Below are 26,842 nucleotides of genomic sequence, written 5' to 3'. Positions count from 1 at the left end.
TCTCCACTTCCAGCACGAATTTTGATTAACAATTAAAGATGACCAAGAAAATGCAAATAAAATATTTTCTGAAGGCACTGACAAAAGTAAAGGTGAAAAAGGAAGACATGTCAGTGAAGACAATTCTGAAAAATAAATTACCGGTAAAATATTTTTCCCTTAAAGAAAGATATGTTTAGTGTAATACAGCAAAGACAGAGTTATTATTACTTTGCTTCAAAAACCTGAATTCCAAAGTACCAATTTAACATTACCACACAATATGAACATTTAACTGTTTGCACAAGCATCACATGTGTTCACTATAGTGTATATTTTATTAATGCAACTTTACCCCGCAGATCCTGCCAGTTCTAAACTTATTATCTGTAAATTTCATGTGAGTACCTTATTGGAACAGAGGCACGGTGGTCTAGTCGGTACAGCATCAGACTGCCATGCAGGAGACCTGGGTTTGATTCCCTGGATGGGCACTCTAAGATTGAAACTTTTCCAGCCTTGTTCCCCATAAAGTGGCTCTGGGGCTCACCCAGCCTTAAATCAATAGGTACCTGGGAGCAACCCTGGGGGATAAAGGTGGCCAGAGCATAGTGCTGATCACATCACCTCCAATGGCTGAGATCGAGAATGTGTGGAGTTCTACCCCCCACATCCCTTAAATGTGCTTCATGGCACGGTGCTATATGCATGGAAAACTTTACTGTTACCTTATTGGTTAGAAATTTCAAATTAATTCATCAATAATACACTTGAATAACAAGCTGGAGTTGTATTTACTATGTAATCACAATTTGACCCCCAGAGTACTAATCACAATATTGGCATATCCTCAGTTTATTGGTTACAGATTATTAATGAGGATAGTACATCTGAATCTCATTTCATTTCACAAGATTTTATTTTCGTAGATTTTGTTGTTGTCTCAATAGCAAAACTGACGTAACTAATGCTTTTTACATTTATTATCTTAGCATTTTAACAACAAAATATATTACTTTTATTTGTCAGTGACTGGTCATTATAATGCCAACGTTATTGTCATTTTTTTGTTTCCCATTGACAGACACATTGATAGATCAATTGAGATATTAAATATTGCATTGTGTAGAACAATTTATTTCCTTCACGCCATGAAAGTTTATCTTGTTGTCTCTAATACTTTCTGAAGAATCAACATATATCAATCACACACACCAATTGAGAATATTTTGTTCTCTCTCACAACCAGACAGATTGGTCCACTTGGTTTATGTTATATTGAGCTGCTGTTTGATGGGTCTATGAGAACACCAAATTCTGTCATATAGTTCTGGTTGTTCCAGCAATGCTTGCAGTTGTCAAGTGCCCCTCCCCCGTTTCATGAAAACATACTGGTCCACAATACTTCGGCACCCATAACCTCTCACTCACAAATACTTGCAATGCAAAACTTGCCCGATTCATCACCTCTCCTACTCTCCAGAGTAATCACCACCATTGGAACCTGTGGCATCTTAAGCCTTATCTAAATCCTGAACTGTAACATCTGTGATGACTAGGGAAAGGATTTTACGGTGTAAAATTATGATCGAGAAAGGTGGGGGGGAAAGATTCTGAAAATGTTTTCACAATGGTGCAAAGAAAGGTGCTGATAAAATGCATTTATTCAATGTTCTCATTTTCTGCACACAGACTGCGTAGAGAACTGTGGTTCTGTCGAATAGGTTTTGTTGAAGTTCATGTTTTTTCTCGTGGGTTTTGCTACATTATCTTGGGAACTATTGGCACTGCAAATGATTATATTATACCATTTTATAGCTCTCGTTCTGCTCTACAAAATGAGACTATAGGATTTTATGTAGCTGTTCAAGAAGAAGGAGAATTATTAATTTTCATGTCCAATTTTTGAACAAAACATGATAGAAAAGGAAGAAAAAGGTGCTTAAGCATCAAAGAGGGAGTAAAAAGGAGATAAATGTGCTAAGCTCACAAAAAGGTGCAACAAAGTGAGTTCATTTTACTTGATTTCATGATCTAAAATACATCTCTCTAACGATCGATATGAAAACAGCTATATTTTTGGAAAGATGCTGCACCTTAAAATCCCTTCCCTAGTGATGCCTTTTAACTGGGGAAAACAGCTCTTCTACCAAAACCTGGATTTCACTGTTGCCACTCACACCAACAGTCCGGGTAGGAATCTTCCACTTGTTACACCAGGCCACCAGCACCTCAGTAAGTAAAAGCTGAGAATACTTACATATTAGTCATCAGTACAACAATAATCCCTGGTCTGAACAAGACCACTCAAAAACTTCCCCAACACAAATCCACGCTAAAACCAACTTTTGTGGACACCCCTTGTTCCCATTTCCTTTACCCACCACTCTCCACTCACACATTTGAAAAGACACCATTATTCTACCAATTGTATCTCCACTTTTGACCCGGCAAGTGTTTCTTGTTTTCTTCATATTTTTTTTTTAGTCCTTATGGATTCCTTGCTGTTTAAGTCCAATTTAAGCACAGAAAGGTTAATGGGGACTGAACCTACAGTTTAAATTGGGATCCGGACCACTGTGCAATGTGCCTCCACTGGGTATCGAACCTGGATCCCTTGATTACAAGGTGACTATGTTACCACTACACAATATGGGAGGCCCTACATACAGGGTGAACCATTTAAGGTGATGACTCGAAATATCTTACAAATGATGCATTTTCAAAAGAAATGTTTCAAATAAAAGTTAAAATGACTTTAAGGAGGAAAGAGAATGCCATTATGCATGTTTTAGTAGGCAGCCATTTTGAAGGTCATTTCTAGGTCACTCAAATTTTTTAAATGGAAACCTAATTTTTGTGTTTAATATTTTTATTCCTCTTACAAAAATAAACAACTTTTGTAGAAACCATTTTTCCATTCTTCATGTAGTTTTGCAGATATTTGACAATTATTATATTTATTTATTTATACAGGACGAGTCCTAAAATTACCACTGCAAATATTTCATGAACAATAATAAATAATAAAAAACTACTTTCACAGACAAAGTTATGAGAGGGGCTCATGAAATTAGTAGATACAATACATTCAACTACGTCAGGAAGTATGATTTTCAACACAAACTTAAGTTGTCGCTTTTTAAAAGCAAACCACATATTATTTTTAGTGCAATTCAAAGTAGGAAAAAATACATTAAGAATGGCATTTGTTACATTGTAATATGTCAAGTAGTTCTCAAGTAATTGTAACGTGAAGTTGACGCTTGAAATAAACATCTCAGAAGTTTCCTCTTTTGATTGTAAATTGGTACAGTCTAAAGGAGAAACATGGATGTTACAACACACGAATAAACAATCAAAAGGGGGAAACATGTTTGATATGACACACGAATGACATCAAGAGTGGAAACAATATTTTTTATTGTCCACAAAATATTTCCGGTGGTAATTTTAGGTGTCTCACCCTGTATATATATACACACACACATAGTTACTTACCACCTTCCTCAATTATGAGAACCCGGTCACGAACAAATGGGTGTCGAAGGAGGTCAGGCCACGTCAGTCTTTTACATGGATCTTTTTCAAGAAGTCCCTGGAAAATACCACCAAAGTCACAACAGTCCTCTATAATAAATACATAGCAATCTAGAAATTTATGCATAGTCTGTGTATGTACAAAAGCGATGAATATTTTAATTGTCTTTATAATTTTGTAAGGAGTAAAGTGCATTGAGGGAAAAATTAAGTAGTGTTATTATTAGTTTCATGGCCCACTTGAGTTTATAAGCCAACGCTAGATATGTAAATTTAAATGCACAAATTTTAGAAGAGATAAAAAGGAATTGACGAAACTCACCACTGAATCACCTCTGAATGCAATATAAGGGGAAAAAAGGTATTTAGAACTTATGACAATATTAGATATCATATTCACATATTCATAAATGCAATGCTGAACACATTTTATTAAATATATATAAATGTTATAGTCTTGTCATAGTGCTCTCTTTTCATATTTTTATTTGTTGTTCTATAAGAATAAACAACACACAAAAATAACTACAACTATGAAGCTCCAAATATTTTGCCAAACCAAATTCTCTGACTTTTATAGGTCTTAAAATTTAGAAAAAAATGTTTCTAGACCATTATATAAATATTATTTATCTTGTAGTCAGTCTATGGTTATTACAGGCATAGAAACACAGTATTTGTTGTGACATTTCAGGAGAACACACACTCCCTTCGACATATATTTTTAGTTTGACTAAAGATACAGTTATAACAATGGTTAAATTTTTTTTAACAAAAATGAATCAGTTATACAATGGTTGTTGTCAATGTTACATTGTTGTAATATAGCAACTTAATTGTGAAACAAGTAGTCTGTTATATTTTTATTTCAGATAAAAATTTTGATCACATTCTTCTTTATTTAAAAATTATGAATCCCAAATATCATCAGGGAATTAAAAATCATCATTGCTTTCACAGAATTTCTTGATGTTTTCCGTTATTTGGAATATTATTATTTGGAATGCGATATTTGGGATTCATCATTTTTAAAAAAAGAATGTGATCAATATTTCTTATCTGAAATAAAAATAAAACAGACTGCTTGTTACACAGTTAAGTTGCAATATTACAACAATGTAACATTGACAACATCCATTGTATAACTGATTCTTTTTTGTTAAAAAATTTTAACCAATGTTATAACTGTATCTTTAATCAAACTAAAAATAAATGTCTGATGAAGGGAGCGGAGCGTGTGTTCTCCTGAAACGTCAAAACGAAAAACTGTGTTTTTATGCTTGTAATAACCGTAGACCACAAGAGAAATAATTCTACAATGCAAGCAATGTGTACATACAAGAAAAATTAATATTATATAAAAATAGGCTGAAATTTAGTGCAACATTTGTCATTTGTAATTTTTGGCTGAATTTTAAGATATAATTCATGTCAAGGAAGTGACTACATAGGAAAAAACACGAAGCAACTCATAAAATCGGTTGGATTTCTCTGAAAGCAAGTTAAACTTTGCTCAAAGATTTGCAGATAATTTTTTCACGTATAACTCCTCCATCAAAATCACAAATACCCGTTTACTTGAAATGTCTAAAGCTTTAGCTCCAATTGTCAATCTTCCAAAATCATATCAATAATTTCCAGTGTAGAGATTGATTTTAGTCATACTACGTGGGTCATTTTCCAAACTTTCATGACCAACATTAAGTTCGTGGACACAATATACAACTTGAATTATTGTAAATTGACATAACAGTTATCTGTAAATGCAGTAGTTTTTGCTACTTTTAAGTTACTTTTAAGTTGAACATCTTGTATTATTGATTGACTGAATTAGGCTATTTTACATAAGTTTTCTGCCACTTTTGGCTATTGCGATGAAACTGATGAAGGGACACCCTCAAAGGCCAAGATTCAAATCTGGGGCCTCTTGCATTGTATAACACTCTGCTAACCACTCTGCCACAGAGATCGGCAAACACATTCCATTATTCTACAGTGCGATTCGAAAGTCCCTGAACTCTTTTATTTTAAAAATGTATTGCTGTAAAACTACGAGGGGATATCAAAAAGTAATTGAGTGTCAAATGGAAATGTATTCACAAAAACTGAAATATACATTTGGAAATATATATATTTCACCACCTTCCACGAGATGGCAGGTGTGTGCACCTCACGCATGCCGAGAGGCAGTTGTTTCAAAATGGCAGCTACACTTGAGACGTTCGACACAGTTAAGCTGCGGAGTGTGATTCAGTTTCTGTGGTTAAAGGGACAGAAACAGCCTAAAATCTATCATGAGTTGTGTGCAGTGTATAGTGACAAGTGCATGGCATTCACAAATGTCTGTAATTGGTGTGCAAAGGTCAACGCAGGGCGTGTACATGTTTTCGATGAACAATGCTCGCCGCACATGTGGCTGTATCAGTGAAGCAAAAAAGTCAATTCCTGGCATTGGGAAATTCTCAAGCATCCAGCATACAGTCCAGACCTGGCCCCATCAGACTTTCATCTGTTTGGCTCACTGAACGAACACCTTGCCGGCAAACACTTCAGCTGCGACATGGAAGTTGTGACAGCCATGCGTCATTGGTTACGCATCCAGCCGAATGATTTCTAATGCATGAACTTCGAAAAATTGGTGTCAAGGTGGGACAAATGTATAAATAAGAATTGATGTTATGTGGAAAAGTACAGTAATGTTCAACCTTCAAAATGTATATTTCAGTTTTTGTGAATATATTTCCATTTGGCGGTAAAAAAATGACTCAATTACTTTTTGATATCCCCTCGTAGCAGTTGTGGCTCGTGGTCTGGGTCTATGGGTGTGCACTTTGGTCTGGGTCTATGGGTGTGCACTTTGGACTCACATCCAGAAGAAGTGTTGTTACTCCCACTCAATTATTCCTGCCCGTTTCTGCTAATCGCATTTGCAATCTAAGTTATGATGCACCTTTCCCTGATAATGAGATGATAGCACAGTTATATTTCATGAAAATTTTTAAAAAATAAGATTTATTAGAAAATCGAAATACTCTAGTGATTTTTTTAATCAATCGCAAGAGAAGCTGAGTTGTTTGGTCTCTTTTGTGACCTGTAGAAGTCAGCATTCAATGACCTGACAAAATCACTAACAACGCTACACCGATAAACTGATATGATTTGTAAGGGAGTATTGTCAGTATTTTGTGTAATTACCACGTTTTAATAATGTATAATGTTTTTTCAATGTAAATATGTCCCATCACCCAAGTTTAATGCCACATAAACATTTTATCATACACTTAAGTTAATTACCATTTATAATGTACTTAATTCACTTTAGTCATTGTAATGAGGATCCTCGAAACCCTAATGAAATGCAACCAGTTCTTGCCAGCACCTTTACAAAAATTATGCCAAATCAGTGACATAATAGTACAAGTTACAGTTTCTCGTATGCACTGAATAAAGAACTGGATTGACTGTTCTGTGACAAAAATACAAGATTAAACTCTGATTATTTAAAATTTTGGTTGAACTTCCAAATACAAGTCTAAATGCACCAGTTCTTAAGATATTGTGAATGTTTTAATTCAAACCACTTACATTTTATAAATCAATTTTTGCAGCACCTGTATCAACGTATTCCACTCATCGCATCTGGCCTTGCATGGTTGAATACAGTCTTCACTACATGCCTCACCCTTTCCCCTTCCTTTCCCACCCTCCCCTCATTCGGATTTCAATGCTTTGCTCAGAACCGCGTGAGAGAGATAAAAATTTCCCTTGCTGATGGATTGTTCTCGACTCCGTCACACAGCAAGGAGTGGGAAAATTGCAACACTACATGACGAAGAGGGAACAACGCATGTCCGTAGCTACTATGTCACAATTCTTTGTGCGAAGTGAGTCTGAAAGCCCTTGATCCAAGCCATAAGAGCATTTGTGCTTCCTCTACCCATCGTTGAATACAGTACCATTTGGATGTGCAGGTGTGTGCACTTGCCAATTGTGTTCATGCTGGTTCATGCCCATTCGTCGCAAGTTACTCAGCTGACGGAAGGAAGTAAATGGAAGGTGATGTGGCCCAGGAACATTTGTTGTTTTGAAGAAATGGCTTTCAATGAATAATTATAATAAAAATCAATTTGGGTGTGCACATGCAAGTGTGCAAATAGGCAGCAACCGCTACTGCCTCGTATAAAATATTTCCTAGTATTGTTGCATGTGGTGATATGTGTGTGACCTTGGAAATGTGCTGCAGCATGGGATAGCTGCACTTGACAGCGTGTGCACGCGGGAGTTGGCAAGAAGTAAAATCCCATGAGCCAAGAGTCTCACGCAAGAACAGAGAGTTGCTATGTTGGAAGCTTATATTGATGTAATATCTTCTGAACGTTCCATCAGAATTTTTATGAGAGGTTCTTTGATATTCCTGTACCAGGGAAAAAAAACAGTTTATGATCTAGTGAAGTGGTTTTACGTTACAGGTAGTGTTCAAGATAAACCTACAAGTGGCCGACCATGCGTGTGATACCTGCTTTGATGGAGGAAGTTCAGCTTAGGCTACAACTTTCTCCTCAGAAGTCACTTTGGTGGTTGTTACAGAAGGTAGGAACATCTTTTTCTTACTATCAGAGGGATACTACTATCGGATTAAAAATTATAGGTACTCGAGTTTGGACTCTAATTAAAAATTAACCAGTAGACCTACATTAAAATGAGTTACATCAAAATTTACGAGGGAAAGTCAATATATAAGTAGCAAAATGAAGTATCTTTGAATTGCTGCAATGTGAAATTGTTTTCTGAATATCAGTCGTTGCACTGATTCTTTCCGCAAGTGTTGGTGTAGGTGGCAGCACCACGATGCCCGTAGTCACGTTCTCGTGCGGCAATGTGTCATTCGAGTGTCAAGTGGGTAAGATTGTAGATGTGTTAGCCGAGTGTATGCATGGTGAGCAACGGGCCATAATTCGATTTCTGTGGACGCAGGGTAAATCTGCTGAGCAAGTGCACAAGGAAATGTTAACTGTTTACGGTAACAAATGTTTATCCAGGAAAGCCATTTACAACTGGGTGGAACATTTGAATTCTGATCGAACCAGCATCAGTGATACCGTTCGTCCTACAGAATTTCTGTTGGATAACAAAGCCCATCCACACAATGCCAATACCACAGTGGCTCACGTATGGTCCCTAGGTTGGGAACAACTGGAACATCCAGCCTACAGTCTGGATCTGGCACCATCCGACTTTCATCTCTTCGGCCCACTGAAGAATCACCTGGGTGGTCACCGGTTCCAGGATATAGAGGAGGTCCATCGGGAGATTACCCGCTGGCTACGACACCAACCACAAACCTTCTTCTCTGCTGGTTTTGAGGAACTCATAAAATGCTGGGACAAGTGTCTAAATGTTCATGGAGATTATGTTGGAAAATAAACCACATTTCATCAGGTAACTATTTCAACTTTTCTTTTTAATCCATTTTGGGATTTATATATTGACGTACACTCGTAGCTTATTCAATTCTGCATTAATCTATGCTAACTATTATTTTTCGAGTATGCCTTCTATTTCTTATCGTCATGAGAACAAAAAAAAAGGGCCTTTTTTAGTTTAGCAAACAATCTCTATCTTTGAAATTCTGTAAATCAAAAACGGGTTGTCCAATCATTATGAAATTTTAGTAGGGTGCACGCAGAAAATTTTTAAACACAATTAGTAATTTTCAGTTTTTCAAAATTTCTCAAAAAATAGTTTTTAACATTTTTGGTAGTCCTACAAATACAATATTGGTCTTGTTTTGAAGCTCCTCGCATCTGTTTTTAAAACCCATTATCAGGGCTCAAAAAATCCCGGTCGCCAGGGCGACTAAAAGTTTCAGCCTGGCGACTGTGATGATTTGCTGTAATATGTACTAAATTTTGATGATTCTAAGTTCAAATTGCAGTAGAGCGTAAGTTAGCAAATTGTTTTTTTCTTTTATCAATGTTGTGAACATTCCATAGAGTCAGTAACAATTTCTTACCCTTTGTCCCGCAACACCCCATTTCCTGCTTTCTCAAATAATTTAGCGATGTTTTGAATACCGTGATGCTCAGCATCTTATACAGAGTGTTTCAAAAGTCGCACAACCCAAATTTTGGAAATATATATCATGAAAACTGTAAGAGTATCAAAAAAAAAATTCTATGTAGAACACAATAAAAATATCACATAAAAGTTACTTTACTTACGTATTTGTGAGTCTACTCCTTAAGTTAGCTATGTTTTGGGGAAGCGACTGCACCCTTCTTCAGACATTCTTCAAGCATGCAATACTGCCATGTCGCGTCGTTAGATCATACAAGTAAAGGTTGGACGGGTAGGATTGGGAAAAATATCAGAAAAAACTACGTGCCTTTCATCCTGCATTGCCTTAAAACTTGTCATGTTCTCCATACATTCCCTTAAAATTCATTAAAAGCAGTAAAAACAAGTTAAAAATCCAAGGACTGAGCTCACTTCCATCTGCGTGTTAATCAGCTGCTGTTCCGCGTGGAACTACTGATATATTTCCCCCAATCCTACCCGTCCAACCTTTCCTTATATGATATAACGACGAGGCATGGCAGTATTGCATGCTTGAAGAACGCTTGAAGAAGGGTGCAGTGGCTTCCCTGAAACGTAGCTAACTCAAGGAGTAGACTCACAAATACGTAAGTAAAATAACTTTTATATATTTTTATTGTGTTCTACATAGAAATATTTTATAATATTTAATATTGTGAGTAATACACACAAAACCCAATATAAAAACCGTAAGAGATATATACACCAGGTTTTCTGCATTATAAAGCCTCATCCATTGAGAGAGATATTTTTCAATGCTTAAAATTCAGTTCACTCTGTACAGAAAATTATATAAATTAATAACTGACTGAAAGCAGCACTCAATTTTTTTCAGAAATGAACTTCTGAGTAAGAAAAATATGAAAGAAATGATCGAAGGGTCATAATTAGACATTTGATGACTGATGCCATGTCAGTCTGTCATTTGCGATAAATATTGGTCACGTGCAACATTTGATGAATTTTTGACTGGTGATTTTATGGGTTAAGTGAAAAGTGTCATTTTTGGGACATATCTCTGTATATGGCAACACTAGCAGGTCGAAATATTGCCAACAGTCGCGTGCAAAATGTGTAAATCATAAATCAAGATTTTGTGCCGAAATAGGACTCTTGAGTTACATAGCTCTTAGCTCACTTTCGCCGCTACCGTGCCTGTTTTTTTTTTTAAATTGATTCAGCATGGTGTATTTATTGGAGCAGTGCGTGTACATTGCTGAAGAGTATTTTACTACTCATTCTTACACTCATGTGCAAGAGGTTTTCCAATAAAAATGCCCTGCTTCTGCTGTACCTCACAAAGCAACTGTTTTACAACCAGTCAAACACCAACAAATGATCCCACAAATTGTTTAAGAGTTGGTATTTATTGTTGAAAATAAATTCTCAGATGTTTTCAGAAAATGAACAATGTTTTTTAAAATAATGTAATTGCATTTATTTAGATAAATGCTAACATAAATTTATGAATCCAGTGATAGCCTACCTACAGGATTAGTTTAGTGCAGAAAACCCGGTGTAAATATCCCTTACAATTTTCATGATATACATTTTCAAAGTTTGGATTGCGCGACTTCTGAAACATACTGTAGTATGCACAATTGCTAGTAGGTGGTTTCCTGGAGCCTGATTTTCAGAGCTGGCACCTAGCTTTGAAGAAAATTTTTCGAGCACTGCCCATTATCATTGTCAATTCACATTGTGAAACCGATTTTATACAGATTTTTATTCAGCGGATTAAAGCTGTATGTGAACCATGGCAAGACGGCACACGATGTCTGTTGAACCGCGCAAACTGCCCGTGGGTGTTGCTAGTCAATGCATGCAGTGTTACCACGTTGCATGTACAGCTTTACTCTGCTAGTAATAGAAGGCATTAGTATAGATTAACGCACAAGTGAATAAGCTAAATTTTGATTGAACACGTTTTAATGTAGGTCTACAGGTTAATTTGTAAATAGAGTCCAAACTAGAGTATCTATAATTTTTAATACGATAGTAAGCATCTGATGTTATGTGCATGCAGGATTCATGTAGTGTAAGAGCTACGTTCTTTGGGTTTTGCAAAGCGCATTGCTTACTGCCGAGGCTTCAAGAAAATCATGCGCAACAAAGTGATTAACCAGCTTAACAATACTCTCTCCAGTGATGAAGCCTGGTTTCATTTGAATGGGTATGTTAACAGTTATATCTGCAGAACAACATAATTAGAGCAGTGAGGGACATCTCAAGCAACACAATGAAAAAGTAGATTCCAACATATGTTGTCGCATTAATTTGTGTATTCGAGAAAATGAAGGACATTTCCAGCATCTTCTGTATATATTGCCTGATTAGAGGTGAGCACATATTTCAATAAAGTTATGGGTCACAGTATAAAAGTATCTAAATTAAATTGTGCTTCACTATTTTACTATTTTCAATTAAAAAATTTTTGAAATCAGAGTTCGGGGACTTTCGAATCACTCAGTCAGGTCAGTGTCAGTGTCAGGTCATCTCCATTTCTTCTACAAGAACACTGGCAGGAATCAATCTTTACTCTTTCTCTCTGCATAGCTATATACAAAAGTCAGATAGAATGTTTATCACATTTAATTGTCTGTGACTCTCAATTTATCAAATTAACTCAACTCTATGATGGGCCGGCCCTTATGACCAATGCTAAACATGTAGCTCTTCACTGGGTGATGGATGGTTAGCAAGAGAACTCCATTGGATGGTAAATTTTTGTCAACTGCCTTCCTTGTAGCTCCCCAAATAGTCTTGATGATGTTGGGTCATTGCCAAAATTTTTGGGTTTCCCTAAAGGAATTGAATCTTGGATCACTCGCACCAAAGCACAGTGGCACAGAATGGCAAAAATCAGTTTGCTATTTAACCCCTAAATCAATATAAATGTGTAAGATTAGCAATTTTAAGGAATAATTCACACTTTGAGTCAAACAGAATTGACATGAGATTGATTATTTAGATTTTTATACAAAAAGTATAATTTTGATACACACTTGTGAACACAGTAATACCAAACAATACACTTGGAAGATTGAAATGCATTCCCAGAAATAGATTAAATAATAATTAAAAGAATGATTATGACGATAATAACAGTAATATTATTATAATAACAATAAATATTTAACGTCTATTAAATCACTTTTTTAAAAAAGTAATGTATTTTAAGGCATTAAATAATATTTGTTCACTAGTTCCGATTCCTTACCTTCTACTCCCTCCTTTAAATGTACTTTTATTCTTTTATTATGAATGTGAGTTGTTTGGACGTAATGAAGTTCAGTTTATCGCTTTTCATTTCTGTCACTACTTTCTTCAAAATTGACAATCTTCTTTTGAGAGTGTATAGAGTAGAAAAAAGATCAACTACAAACACCGCATTTTTTAAAAGCCAACTGAAATTATTTTTTAATGAAATGTATCTTCTATTCGACGACAATTTTCATATCTTTAAAATACTTTGCTGCAAAACCACGACACATCAACACTAATGTTCTTAACAAAATCTTCAGCGATAATGTCAATATTTACATAATGTAACAGGAATGAAACAAATGTTTAATTTGATCATTGCTATTTCCATCAAATTTTTCATGAATAATGTTTTCGTGGATATCTATGATGCACCACCACCATTAACCCGTAAGGATACGTGATTGGGTAACAATGACCCAAGCGATTGTGAAATATTTTTTCATCTTTTCCATGTGCCTGAGGCGACCATTCTCAGATCCTTTCCAGTGAACACTTCCGAATGTCATACCCTTAAATCAGCTATGGAGCTTCGTTAGTTCCCCTCACAGGGCAGTAGAAACATCGCCTGTGTAAATGTCACTCACACGTGCGTTCCTGCGTTTCAGATTGGTATTTAAATGTTTTCCCCCTCATTTTTATTAATTGTGAAATACAATAAAGATGTTCAAAATTAATGCAATTAGTTTAACCAATAAAGGTATTGTTATTCAAATGCTTTCATTGAATTATAATTTGGACTTACAAAGTAATTTTGCTTCTGGGTAATATTTACACAGGCGAAATTTTAAGGAGAGTGTTGATGAAAGTTTTGTGTTGTGTCAGGGGGTGTTGGAGGCATTTGAATAAATCACTGTTACACTGCACTACTGCTATATGTATTAAGCATCAGCTGATAGCGAAATTGTATACCTTCCATTCCACAGAGCATGCACACGTGACCACGTTTGATACAGGGTTGCAAGCTAACCCATCAAGAGGAGCACACGTTCATACACATACTAGCTAAATTTTTCAAAAGTAGCACAAAGTAGCAAAACTTTTCTACTGCACCATTTTCACAATATGTTAAAGTGTCTTTTGCATTAGAAATCGTCAAGGGAAATGGCGGCGAAAGCTATGTTAACTCCAGATAACTTTTGAATTTTCAAATCAAGAGTAAAAGTGCTATATTTTACTTTAATTCAAAGATGTGTAATTTTTCTGTGTATTATTGGGACAATGTTATTGTCCAGCGAAAAAAATATAGCCACGATAAGTCTTAAAAATATGTACAAAATATAGTCTGAAAATTCCATTTTCACGAACCAGCATTTTGAGGTCCGAAAACAAGAACAAATAACCGATTTAGAGAAAAAATTCTCTGCCAGTTTCATGCCCCATTTAGTTGTTTAGAGAAGTGTTCATGTTTTGTTCTCTTACCGAAAAGTCAAAATTTATATTTTTGCCGACTCTTTTGGCATTCTGGATCACTGTGTAAAGGTGAAAGTGTTTACCATTTATTAGATGGACCAAACATTTTGAGCTTCCATCATATTATATTTTCAATTTACAGACCTGGCCCTACATGGTAGTAAATGTTTCATAATGAAACATTCTAGAAATTTAATTATACCAGGTGTTTGAGAAATAATTGAGGAGTTACAGGTAAACTATTGAACTTACATTAATAAAACCAGTGCAGAACAAGCAACAAACATAAATAGTTTGTGCATGTATGTTTTGTTAAGCTGAAAGTTATGTGCTGTTAGGTAATACTCGCATCACTCACAGTATTTTGTACAGCTGCTGCTGCCCCCACGTGTGAATTCTTTTTGTAGGTTTTCATCAAAGACAGGGTATTTGTCCCACTGATGCAGAGTCATATTCATAGACCTAAGGGAGCGTATAATCTCAGCGATAAGACACTATCAACAGACCCATGCTGATGCGAGAGGGGCAAGAACTAGACTATCGTGTTGATGTGTGCCTTGTCACCCATGCTGCACACATTGAACATTTGTAGGTGTCAAAAAAAAATTGTGTTCTTCGTTTGTTTTGGACTCATTAACATAAGTGCAATAGTTTACTTGTAATCCATTTTTATAACTCCTCAATTATTTCTGAAATGCCCAGTATTATAAAAGTCCACTGAAAGACACATTTTGTCAGAAAAAATCGCATTACTAAATGGTAAAATTGCCAGGAAATATAATTGTAGACAAATTGTCCATTTCTATTTTTGTTATATTTTCTTGTACATCCAATTACATTTTAAGGAATGAAATTGTACTGATGCTAGAGCTGTTTCCCTCTTATTACTAATATTTTTGTTTCCATTTTTTAAACATCTCATTGTGGACAATAGAGTGTACATGTTGGTCACAATTTGCTCAATTATTTTTGCAGTCAGCTGTACTATGCACAAAGTTTAAAACTAGCTGTTTTAGAATACATAAAATCGTGTTACCTCCAAGAAACTCTTGCAGTCTGCTGAAACAAAATCTGGAAAACGAATCGATTCTTGTCGTATCAGCCTCACCAACTGAAGTATAGATGTGGTAGTGAATGGAGGTGTTCCAACGAGAAGCTCATATACAATGCATCCCAGGGACCTAAGGAAAGACATTATCTACTAAGTACATACTCTACTATAATACAGGGTGGTCCAAATTGATGGGACACATTTCTAAGAATGGAACAAGCACATTTATTATGCACTATGTGTAATACAAAACCAAAATATAGGAGTTTTCAGCACCGTTCTCGGGTTCTTGAAGTACTGTGGCGCAGACAATCAGCTGGAATGGCTTCTATCTCCCTCCAGATGTTTCCCTTGAGTTCAACAGTTATTTGGGATCTTGTGGTGTACACACTTTCCTTTAGGTAACCCTACAAGAAGTAGCCAATCAGTATCGCCGAATCTGGAAATGAGACGACCAGGGAAATGGTCTCGAAGTGTTCCCATTGGCATTAATCTTAATTGACTGGTGGCACCACCTTGTTGCATCCACATTTGTGTAAGACTAAGGCGCCTCATTTAGGGGACGAAAAATGTGACTATCATGTCGTTGTAATGCTCAGCAGTAACTGTTACGGTTGGGATACTGCTCGACTGTATTCGCGAGGCTTTAATGTTCTCTACACTATGATACGTTCGTGATCGCCCAGGTGAAGGTTTCTCGTCGACATTAGCTCTCACGGATGTTTTTTTCACAGCACACAGGACTACCTTCTGAGATGGTGCTTCATGCTTCTTGAAATATTTTCTGAATCGCCTTTGTGATGTTATGATTAAGCTTCAACCAGTGAGGAATGCTTCCACATCATAAGCAATTTGAACAGGATTATACAGCACCATAATTCATTAGAACAATAAAATTAAAATTGAATTAATATACATAAACTCCCAAGCTCAGGCTTCCAAATACCATGCATTCGAAAAATGTTATAATATGCCTACTGCCTGAAAATGCAAATTAAAATGTGTCCCTTCAATCTGGATCACCCTGTATGTATAATGGGAGCACACAATTAAATCAACTAATAATGACTGCTTGCAAATAATGACATATTGGTACATTAGCTTATCAGAAAAATTTCAGATTTTACCAGTTCCTTATTTTTAATATAGTCTCCTGTACTGGGTCTTACTACAGAAAAAAATAGGACAAAAATGATTAATGGTAATTACTAAAGCCACATATTTGTGTATAAAGAACCAAGATTTCGGGATCAAAAGCAGTATACAAAATGCCATTTCGGTGTTAAAATGGCAAACATGACCCTAAACATGATCCCTTGTAATAGCACATTTATGTAGTTGTCAGAGCATTAAGTATATTCCTGTGTAAAGGAGTTCATTTTTGATTCTCAAATATTTGCAGCAGAATTAATCAATTTGGATAACTCAGAGTATCATTCAGACTTCAGAAAGTTTCGCCTGTTACAAAAATTTAAATTTCATGTTTAAGTTTATTTTGCATTTTGTAGTTTATTTAGCATCATTTTGTGACAAAGCATGGTAGAAAAATTCACCTCACACATTTCAAAAACATGAAAAATTAATATTACAGTGTGTTATTTCACATTTTGTCTTTCTGTCAAAAACAAAATATGCATGCTTCTAGTAATTACACAATATACATAGTACAAACAAAGAAAGGAAGACTGAGGGGAAGTTGGATCGATGTGGTTGATAATGATTTAAAAAGGACGAATGTACTTAATTGGAAGAATGAAGCTCAAGGCAGAATGAGGTGAAGGAAGATTGCTTGGGATGCCAGAGCCCACCAAGGGCTGTAGTGCAATAGAAGAAAAAGATGAGACATAGTACAACATTGAAGATATATAAAGTTGTTTTTGATGTGCCAATAAATTTAAATTTTCTGCACATCAATTGAAAACAAGCCTAAACAATAACTTCTGCCTAAACTAAAAAAAGAATCTTTACAGAGCAGTGGAGGATGAAAAAGTGGTCAACTGTTCGTATTTAACCTACTTCCAGACTATAATGGGTTGACAAGATCCTTGAAATGTGATCATGATCTTGTTATTGGAAACAGGAAATAAAGTCAGTTGTACTGTAAGTTTACACATTCTGTTATCAAGCAATGCAATAAGTCATACAAATAAAACTGAGTACAGTAGAATAGGTAAGACAAGAAACTCCTCGCGGTCTCACGCCCAAGCCATACATAGGGGAAGGATGCACAGAAGCAGGGTTGGCAGTGCATACGGGTCAAATGTATACGCAGAACGAGAACACAAGAAAACTAAGCAAGAAGATCTGAGTGGTATGGTGGTAAACATACAACTGAATGACCGCGTTCTGCTAAGATGGAATCAATTTTGAACATCTTCAAACGGGGTTTGTTAATTTTCACCAAGGAATACAATTCTGGTTTGAACATGTGTGCGTCAAAGGGGGTGTTGTTTTGAACGAGCCACTGAATGAATCATAATGTCTTTTCGGGAGGAGGAAGAAGGCGCAGGATTTATTTGTACGTTATGGCATGAGGCGTTGTCAACAACAACAACACTGTTTCGTGTCAAATTTGGGATAAACTTCTCCCCGGACCCTGTGGCTGAGTGGTTAGCACATCGTGCTGCGATGCCAAGGGTCCCGGGTTCGAATCCCGCTCGGTCATGGTTGTTTGTAAATGTCCATTCATCAATTTCATCACTCATCCCCATCTTCGCAAATTAGCCAAGAGGCACAAAACGCGAAGTAAAATAAAATATATCAAATAAAAAAAATAATAATTGGGCATACACATCATGGTGGTAATCGCCAAAAGATTTTCCAGATTTGAACATTAACCCCCAGCATTACAACAATTACACGTTGCCCTTTAGACACCGGTGCTTTGACGGCAGCCGCGGTTCCATCCACCCAATCTTCTTTTTTTGTTGTTGAGCTGTGAAAATAAGTCCATCAACGTAAACAATGGGTCGTCCTTGTCGACGAAAGATTTTTATGGCTTTGAGGTACGATGAACGTAAACTTCTTACTTCGTCCTTTTCTATAATAATAATAACCCACAGCTCTACAGCCCTTTGAAGGGCCTTGGCTTACCTACCGACTGCTGGTCTCCCTCCCACACTGTTCCTCCGTCACCTGTTATAGCATGGAGGTCTCAGACAAGTATTGGGGTGACGGGTGATCAGCCCGACAAACCCCCAGCCGTTGTTGTAGGTCTTCTCGACCGGGTTACACTCACTCACTCGGAGCTTCCCAATTTCCTCACAATGGTGGGTTGCCACCGGCCCTATACGTAGGCCGAATAAATTCCGACCAGAGCCGGATTCGAACCTACGCCGTCCCGCAGCGAACGATCCCAAGACGAGTGAACGCCTTAACCCGCTCGACTACGGAGGAGGGCCCTTTTCTATAAGCAATTGTCTATTATTTTCTGCTTTTCCCACTTAAACTCTAGGTCACGTATTATCTTGCGCACACACCAGACACTGCCTTGGAACTTTATTCTTTGTTTCGAAACCCTACGGATACCTTCCCCGTCCGTAAGGTGAAATTCGTGCACAACACGCCTAACAACACACTTATCGAACTCGTCTATATGACTTTTGATTTTTCGGCGAGGTCGTGTTCTATGGGGCGTATGAAAGTGTTTCTTCAATGTAGTGCATGCTTTACTTTCTATTAGTACAATTCTTCTCACACTGCTGAATGAAACACCACATGCGCGAGCCACCCTCCTTTGCAACTGGTTTTCGGACATACGAACTCCCACCTGGTGTTTCATAAATACATATACATTATATACAATTTCTCGCCCTTGGCTGTGGATTACTTTCCGTCCACCGAGTTTACTTGCATTCTCTGAACTGCAAGCTTCCATGCTAGCAAGTACACTGCACACAAAACAAACACACACTTTAAATGAAGACAGGCAAGTCGATCGCGTTGTTTCTTGGTGCTCACACAACATTAAGACGTTCGGCAACCCTGCCTGTGTGCATGATAGGGGAAGTTCGCGCATGCGCTTGCCGCGTTTCCGACCCAGCACATCGGTGGGAGAGTTTCTTGTCTCACCTCTTGTACTGTACCTGCCCACGTCTCAACTTTCTGGAACATAGAAATTGTAGCTCTTCTGGAAACGTGATTCGAACAAGTGTTCTCGGGTTACCAGCCAGGTTAAATTGGAGTTGGCTTCCAACGTTTTGAGGGCATACATTGCTCTCATCTTCAGGGAATGTAGAAATGGAGACCAGTGTAGGTTGCTACACATGACTATAATGTGGTTGTTTTCCTATTGGCTCTCTCTGTATCCTGGTGTTCTCATTGGCAGGTGTCTTGTGTTTACGGAGGAGTGGGTTCCAAGTGTGACTGAGCTGGAGTCCCACATCCCTGTTGACATTGGTGCTTTCCCGTGATATGGCTATGGCTTCCTTTACCTGTCGGTCCCAGTAACTGGCACATTTGGATATTATTTTTGTGTCGGAAAATAAAATTCTATGTCTCTCGGTGATGCTGTGTTCTGCAAGTCCTATCTTTTCAGGTTGGAATATTCGGATATTGCGTTGATTTTCATTCCACCGCTGCTCAATGGTGCATCTCGTTTGGCCTATGTAAGGTGTCCCACAGTGGAGGGTGGAACATATTCCATTTCATATAAGTATATGCTCCAGTGGTAAGCATGTGCTCACAATTTGATATGAATGAAAAGGAGTGCATTCTCAGAAGCATACACATACAAATATGCTCGTATGTTTGTATGTTGCAATTTACAAAAAAAATTGTTGAAATATATTCACGAAGTTGCTAGGTTGAAAACTATGTGAGGGAGGACATTATTCATATCAAAATGAAACACATGCAAATCCAAAATTCTTGTCTATTTCATGATCTTTATTTGTTTTTCTTAAGATTTATTTAGTCCAACTTAGGTAAATTTGAAAATTAGCAATTAAGAAAGTAAATATTTATTTAATGAAATACCCCTTACAAAAGACCAGTTAAGATCAAAACTTTATTTAACAAGAGAATTAGACTGGCTATATCTATTAATGCATCCTGGACTACATTTGCCAGACTAGCGAGGCTCTGGTGTTTGGATTCACAGCCAGTATAATCCTCTGTGGGGCTCCTGTTGACATCCCTATATGTTTGTGGTTGTGCCTTCATCCAACTTATCTTACCACCATTCATCTTCGTCTTTGCAATTAGCTAAAGGGGAAAAAAAGTGAAGCAAAATAAACTAAATTAATCAGTCATTGTTATAGCAAAAATTCTTGCCATCAAGTATAATTTCTTGACTTTTCATTAACTCCTTTACTTTTTCTTGACTGGAAGACACCCTTTAATTTCTTGGGCAGCAGCTCAACTCTCCACTGAGTAAGTGCCCACCAGCACCTGCATGTGGAGCAAGTTAATAATACCAAGTACCCTCATTTAGAGCATCGAGTAAAGTAACTAATACTTCTCAGTATAATACATTAATTCTGGGAGAAAGACAATGATATGGAAACTTACCACAGATCAGCATTGTGGTCATATGGACATTCCTCTATCAATTCTGGAGCCATATACAGTGGCGTGCCTTTGATTGATGTAAGCACATATGTACTTTTGGCCATATTGCGAGCAAAACCAAAATCGCACAACTTTGCCAAACCGGAGGATAGCAACAGAATATTCTGAGGTTTCAGATCCCTGAAATTTAAGAATCTATTAGTGAAACATAAGAAAAATATAAGTACAGGAAAAAAGTATACAACATGAAAACCCATTCCCTGGTGGCTGAGATCGAGAATTTGTGGGCAGAGTTGTTAAAGTTCCAGGAACCATGCAGGACCTGAACCTTTTCCCTTGCACAATTTAAATTCGGTCCAAGTTTCGTATTGTTTCATTGAAAAAAGGCTTCTGTACCGTATTTAAATTGATCTGGAAAAAAGGTTCCTGGACCAAATTTAAAATAATCCAGAGAAAAGGTTTCTGGACCATATTTAAATTCACCTGGAAAAAAGGTTTCTGGACCAAATTGAAATGCTTTAAACATAAAATGGTTCTTTACCGTCTACAACCCATTTACACTTGCTGATTTTCTCTTCTGGACGGGAATTGAATTTATTTTCAATTCCTGGATCTTTAAGAACCCTGGATTGTTAAAGATCCATGAACACATACAGCTATTGGACATTGAAACTGAAACACCTGGTAGAAAGCCATAATTTTTATTTAATAAGGTGTTGGGGCACCTTCTGCGGCCAGTACAGCAGCAACACGACGTGGGAAGGATTGATAGAGGTCCTGCACCGTGTGTAGAGGGATTTGGAGCCATTCCTCCTGAAGCACAGTGACAAGTTCAGCACGTGTACGTGGTGGAGGGAAACGTTTCTGCACTCGATCCTCTAACAAACCCCATAGAGGCTCAATAATGTTGAGATCCGGAGATTAAGCGGGCCATGGCAGATGTTCAACCTCACTGTCATGCTCATCGAACCACTGTGTGGTAAGTTTAGCAGTGTGAATAGGGCAGTTATCATCCTGAAACACAGCACCACCGTACGGGAAGAGTGTTTGAACCATAGGGTGTAAATGGTCCTCCAGAATGCTACTATAGTCCTTGGCAGTGACACGACCCTCGAGAACAATTAGAGGGCCCAAAGTCTGCCACGATATTGCACACCACACCATCACGGATCCGGCTCCATGTTTGACTCTGGGTACCAAGCAGTCTGGGTTGTATGCATCAGAGGGACTTCTCCAGACGAACACTCTCCCTGTTGTTTGGAACACGGTGTAGCTGGACTCATCCGAGAATATGACACGTTTTAGGTCATCCAACGTCCAGTTTTTATGAGTCTGGCATCACTGAACCTGCTTTACGGCATTTGTGCTACTGATGAAAGGCTTCGGGATAGCAACCCTGCCATGAATGTTGACCTTATGCAGGTATCGACGGACTGTTTTCGTGCACACAGGTTCTGTGAGGTGTGTATTCACTTCTGCGGTGATTGCCGATGCGGTTGTTTTCCGTTTTCATGCAACAATCCTAGTCAATGCCCTGACGTCCCTTTCAGACAACTTCCATTGTCCCCTGCAGTTTGTGACGAGCAGAATAGTTACAATGTTGTGTTATGTTGAGTTATGATGAGTTTGTAATGTGAATTTATGAATTACGTGTTCAAAATGAAACAAATGACTATCAAATATAGTAAACAGTTTGTAAAAAGTTATGTACCATATCTAAGTTATGAATACAATAAATATTAATATTGGAATCTAGTTTTATGTTGATAAAAATGTGTAGGTTTCAATAATTTGGCTACCCAGTTTCCAGGATTCGAATTAGTAAGTGTTTAGCTATATGTATTTCTTAATAATATAGTTAAATAATGACAGATAAAAGGAAAATATCAACACGAAAAGGACAAACGATTGATGAAAGCTTGATTTCTGACAATGTGGAAATCAATGTTGAAAATTTGGGTTGTTGTAAGGATCCAGATAAGAATGCTAAGTGCATAACTTGTCGCAAATGTGGAAAGTTATATCACCATAAATGTCTACAGTTATCAGCGTTACATTCCAGTTATTCTGATACATTTGATCAGTACTTGTGCAAAGTATGCGATCCGATGTTTGGCCAGCATGGGACTGAACACAATAAAGATACTAATTTCAATGCATTATTGGAGACAATAATTCATAAAATGGATGACGTTCAGTTGCAGTTTACAGAAAGTCAAGAGCAGATGAAACAGCTGCTTACAGACAGCCAAGCGCAGATGAAACAGCAGCTTACAGACAGCCAAGCGCAGATGAAACAGCAGCTTACAGACAGCCAAGAGCAGATGAAACAACAGCTTATAGACAGCCAAGAGCACATGAAAGAGCAACTCACTGATCAAATGAACAAGTTTTCTGAAAGTCAGGAGTTAATAACAGCGACTCTTTCAGAAAGTTTCAATCAGTCTCTTGTTACTTTTCGCGCTGAACTCCGAGAAGAAATAAAACAGTTGGCTGATGCTTGCAAAATAAATACTAATGCACTTAAAAATGAGGTTAAAGAGGAATTAAGTGGTGTGCAGTCTAATATAGAATCACTTATTGCAAAGACTTCTTCTCATCAGGAAGATCTTGTCGAACTAACGTCACAAGCGGAAGAACAAGCCTGCAATATAAGTGCTGTTAAAATTACACTAAATGAACAACAAGTATCTATTTCTCGCTTAGAAGATGAGATTGGTGTAATTAAAACTAAAATAGGGCACATTAGTAGTACAAAAGTGTTAGCTCCTGAGAATGATAAAGCACCAACCGTTGATAAAATATCTGACGTGTCTGAAGCCAATCAAGTCGATGTAAATTCTCAAGCTGCACAAACTACTCCAATAACAGCTTTAACTAGAAACCATGTTAAGAGAAAAAAGAAATTTGTTTCTTTTAAAGGCAAAAATACAAACGCAACTTCATCCGATACAGATGTAACAGATTTTGGGAGTGAAGATTCAAATACTACACATGTAAAGCAAATGTACAAGGGCAAGAGAACGAAGAGAAGCAGATTTGTTAGGGAGCGTTATCAGGCCATCAATAATGTTAATTCTAAACACTGTACAAATGTTTCTTCTTGTGATATTTCCTTACCAGGGCAATTTAACACCGGTTCTGTTCACAACTCGGCTGACAATTGTACTAGCAATGTCCATGCTTGTTTCCCGGGCTGTTCAACAAATGCTACGACTACAGATTCTATTAACTGTAGCATTCAATTCCTGCCCATTAACAGTAGTAACTACAGTACCGTTTGACCCAATGACACCTCGTCTTCAGAATTCGATGACTTCGTTGAATAATCGTCCTTCATAAGCAATAGTAACTGGCTGTAATGAGACTATCCAACACATATTAAAAGTGAGTGACTTGAACCTACTCCCAAAGTTCGGGGGAAATTTAGAGAAACAAAGTCCTTGAGACTATATTGATCAGTTAGTTTCAACATTCAATCTAATGGGAGTTCCAGAGGAATGCAGGCTGAATAGCAGTGGCGTACGCAAGGGGGGGGGGGGTTACGGGGTTTAACCCCCCCCCCCCTTGAGCTTTTGAAATATTATGAAAAATGCTGTGGAAAAAAAAATAATGACCAATTTATCACTGTCAAGGACCTGCGACAGTATTACTACTACTACTACTACTACTACTAATAATAATAATAATAATAATAATAATAATAATAATAATAATAATAATAATAAATAATAATAATAATTTGAATTATTATTCCCATGCAGCACGGAGAAAGACACAGCATTCCATACAAGCGCCTTTAAGAATGAATGCCTTGAAAATAAACACGAATTCTTGAAAATAATATATAAGGGCAACTATGATTTTAAAGAGCAAAAAAGTTGTTTTGTATCTCGGCTGCAACAATGTTCAATGATCATGTATTTTTTTGTGTGAACAATGAGCATTAACTAAAGAAAGTTCTTGGTTCGTTGAAAGCGGCTAATGTATAGGGAAAGACTAGGCCGACAAGAATAACTCAGTCACCAGTCCGCCTTCCCGTGGCACGTTTGAATTTCTGAATTCAAACGACAATAAAGCTTAACTATTGTAAAATGTTTTGTTGGTAACAACAGTGAGACAATCCAGATGTGAATTATCGGGGATATTTATGCGGCGACAAAGCCGGAAAAATTCCAACCAATTCCGGGAATCGAATCCGGATCTCCCGCATGGTTGTCAGATGCCCTACTGACCAGACCCCCGCAGCTTCTTGGATGAGTTCTGTACTTTGATTATTTCAATTTATTTTAATATATTTTCTTGTTTTTACGGATTTTCTTCACACTTAAAATGTCTCATCTCGTTGAGTAGACAATTATTTCGTAAGAAAGAAAAAATGCTCTAGAATTTGTTAAAAATCGAATTACTAGAAATTAATTTCGTTTTATTGCTTTCATAAATACTATATTTATGTAGATATATATTACTTAATAGTAGTAGTGGTATTAGTAGTATTATTAGTAGTAATTCAACTAATTAATTAATTATAAGTAATATTAATTAATTATTAGAATTATTATTTAATTAAAGTATAATAAAACAATGGTAATGTGAATTTGGAGAAAGTTTTAGATATAACCCCCCCCTTGATGAAATCCTGCGTACGCTACTGCTGAATAGTATATATAAGTGTTTTTACGGCAAGGCATTGTTATGGTATAATTCTCATAAGAAGAGATTTTCATGTTTTCAGGATTTCGTAGGAAAGTTTTTGCATCATTATGCTTCTGAACAAGTAGTACAAGCATAATTAGCAGCTCTACGAACAAGAAAATATGATCCTAATGTTGATGAAAACTTAGCTACTTTTGCATTGAAACTCTATTCTGCCTATTCAAATTTGGAAGAAGACCCATCTGAATCTGATATGATTCGGTTAGTGTTGCGACAAATACCAAGAAATGTGTCAGAATATGTGTCATGTCATGACATACCAAGTATGGACAGACTGATATCTATTTTAGACAGAATTGATTTGGTTCTTTTAAGAGTTCCAGAGGACCAGGAAGAATTTATGAGAAGAAATAAGACAACCAAATTTCTGAACAACAAATCCAAACAATCATTCAATGTTGGACAAGTTTCTGTCAAAACGCCAGATTTTCGTAAGACCAGAAATTTTGCATATTCCCAAAATACCGAACCTACAACAATTGGTGGTGCAAGAAGAATTTCGAACAATGTTCAGCAGTCAAATCCATGCTCAAATCAACCTATTCAAAATACTTTACGAATGGATGAAGGCTTTTCATCTCGAATAGTGTTCAATCAAATACGCAAAGTGGTTATAATAAACGTCCAGTATGGAACCAACAGGGTAAATATAATTGGAACACAGTACGAAGCAACACTGAACAATCTAAACAACAATTTCAACCTTCTTTAGCTGAACCGTGGTTAAGGCCTTCGCTAGTATGCAGGTGAATCCATCTGTACCTTTACCTCAGTGGAATGCAAATAATCCAAATTCCATGGTGCAATATCCTACTCAACCGTGGATATTCTCTCCCTGGACTACACCATTTACTTCTTGCAGTAGTACAGTAACTCAGCCAAGTATATATCCAGCGAATAACTCTTTATGGTATGGTAATAATTCCAATTTGTTACCACAACCCAGGACTAGCAGTAAGTCAAGTAGTCAAGTACCTTCGAGTAGTGGAGTGTGCAATTTAACAGGAACGACTGCTAATACAAGTGAACACTCATCCTTAAACATGTAAGACAGAGTAATGAGCTCCGGTTCCTCTGTCCAGTTAATTACAAGGAGCATATTCATTACTATACTCCAACATCAATTGAAGATAATCTCAATTTTCAGAGCAACACATCTATTGTTCCCAACCATTCGGAAAGGGAAGTTCTTACTATAAACTTTGTACTCGATTGGTATGAAGCTGAACCAGAAGGGGTAATGGACGATGACGGTGTTCTTGTTTCAAACAG

General features: G+C 37.0%; 1 protein-coding gene across 1 annotated transcript in view; it reads right to left on the bottom strand.

Annotated features, from left to right (window-relative positions):
- fu (STKc_STK36 domain-containing protein fused) overlaps window positions 1–26,842 on the bottom strand; it is a 120,991-nt gene that overhangs the window by 52,695 nt on the left and 41,454 nt on the right. The window contains exons 4-6 of the mRNA XM_083126179.1: window positions 20,855–21,034; window positions 15,329–15,473; window positions 3,481–3,577 (exon numbers count right to left, since the gene is read on the bottom strand). Of these exons, the coding sequence (XP_082982305.1) occupies window positions 3,481–3,577; window positions 15,329–15,473; window positions 20,855–21,034 (422 nt within the window). The remainder of the gene's footprint in view (window positions 1–3,480; window positions 3,578–15,328; window positions 15,474–20,854; window positions 21,035–26,842) is intronic.

The sequence above is a fragment of the Lepisma saccharinum genome, chromosome 7 (genome assembly GCF_977018435.1).
Source record: "Lepisma saccharinum chromosome 7, izLepSacc3.1, whole genome shotgun sequence".
NCBI classification, from domain to species: Eukaryota; Metazoa; Arthropoda; class Insecta; order Zygentoma; family Lepismatidae; genus Lepisma; species Lepisma saccharinum.
Note: the sequence above shows the minus strand (reverse complement) of the source record. Positions and strands in the feature narration are given on the sequence as shown.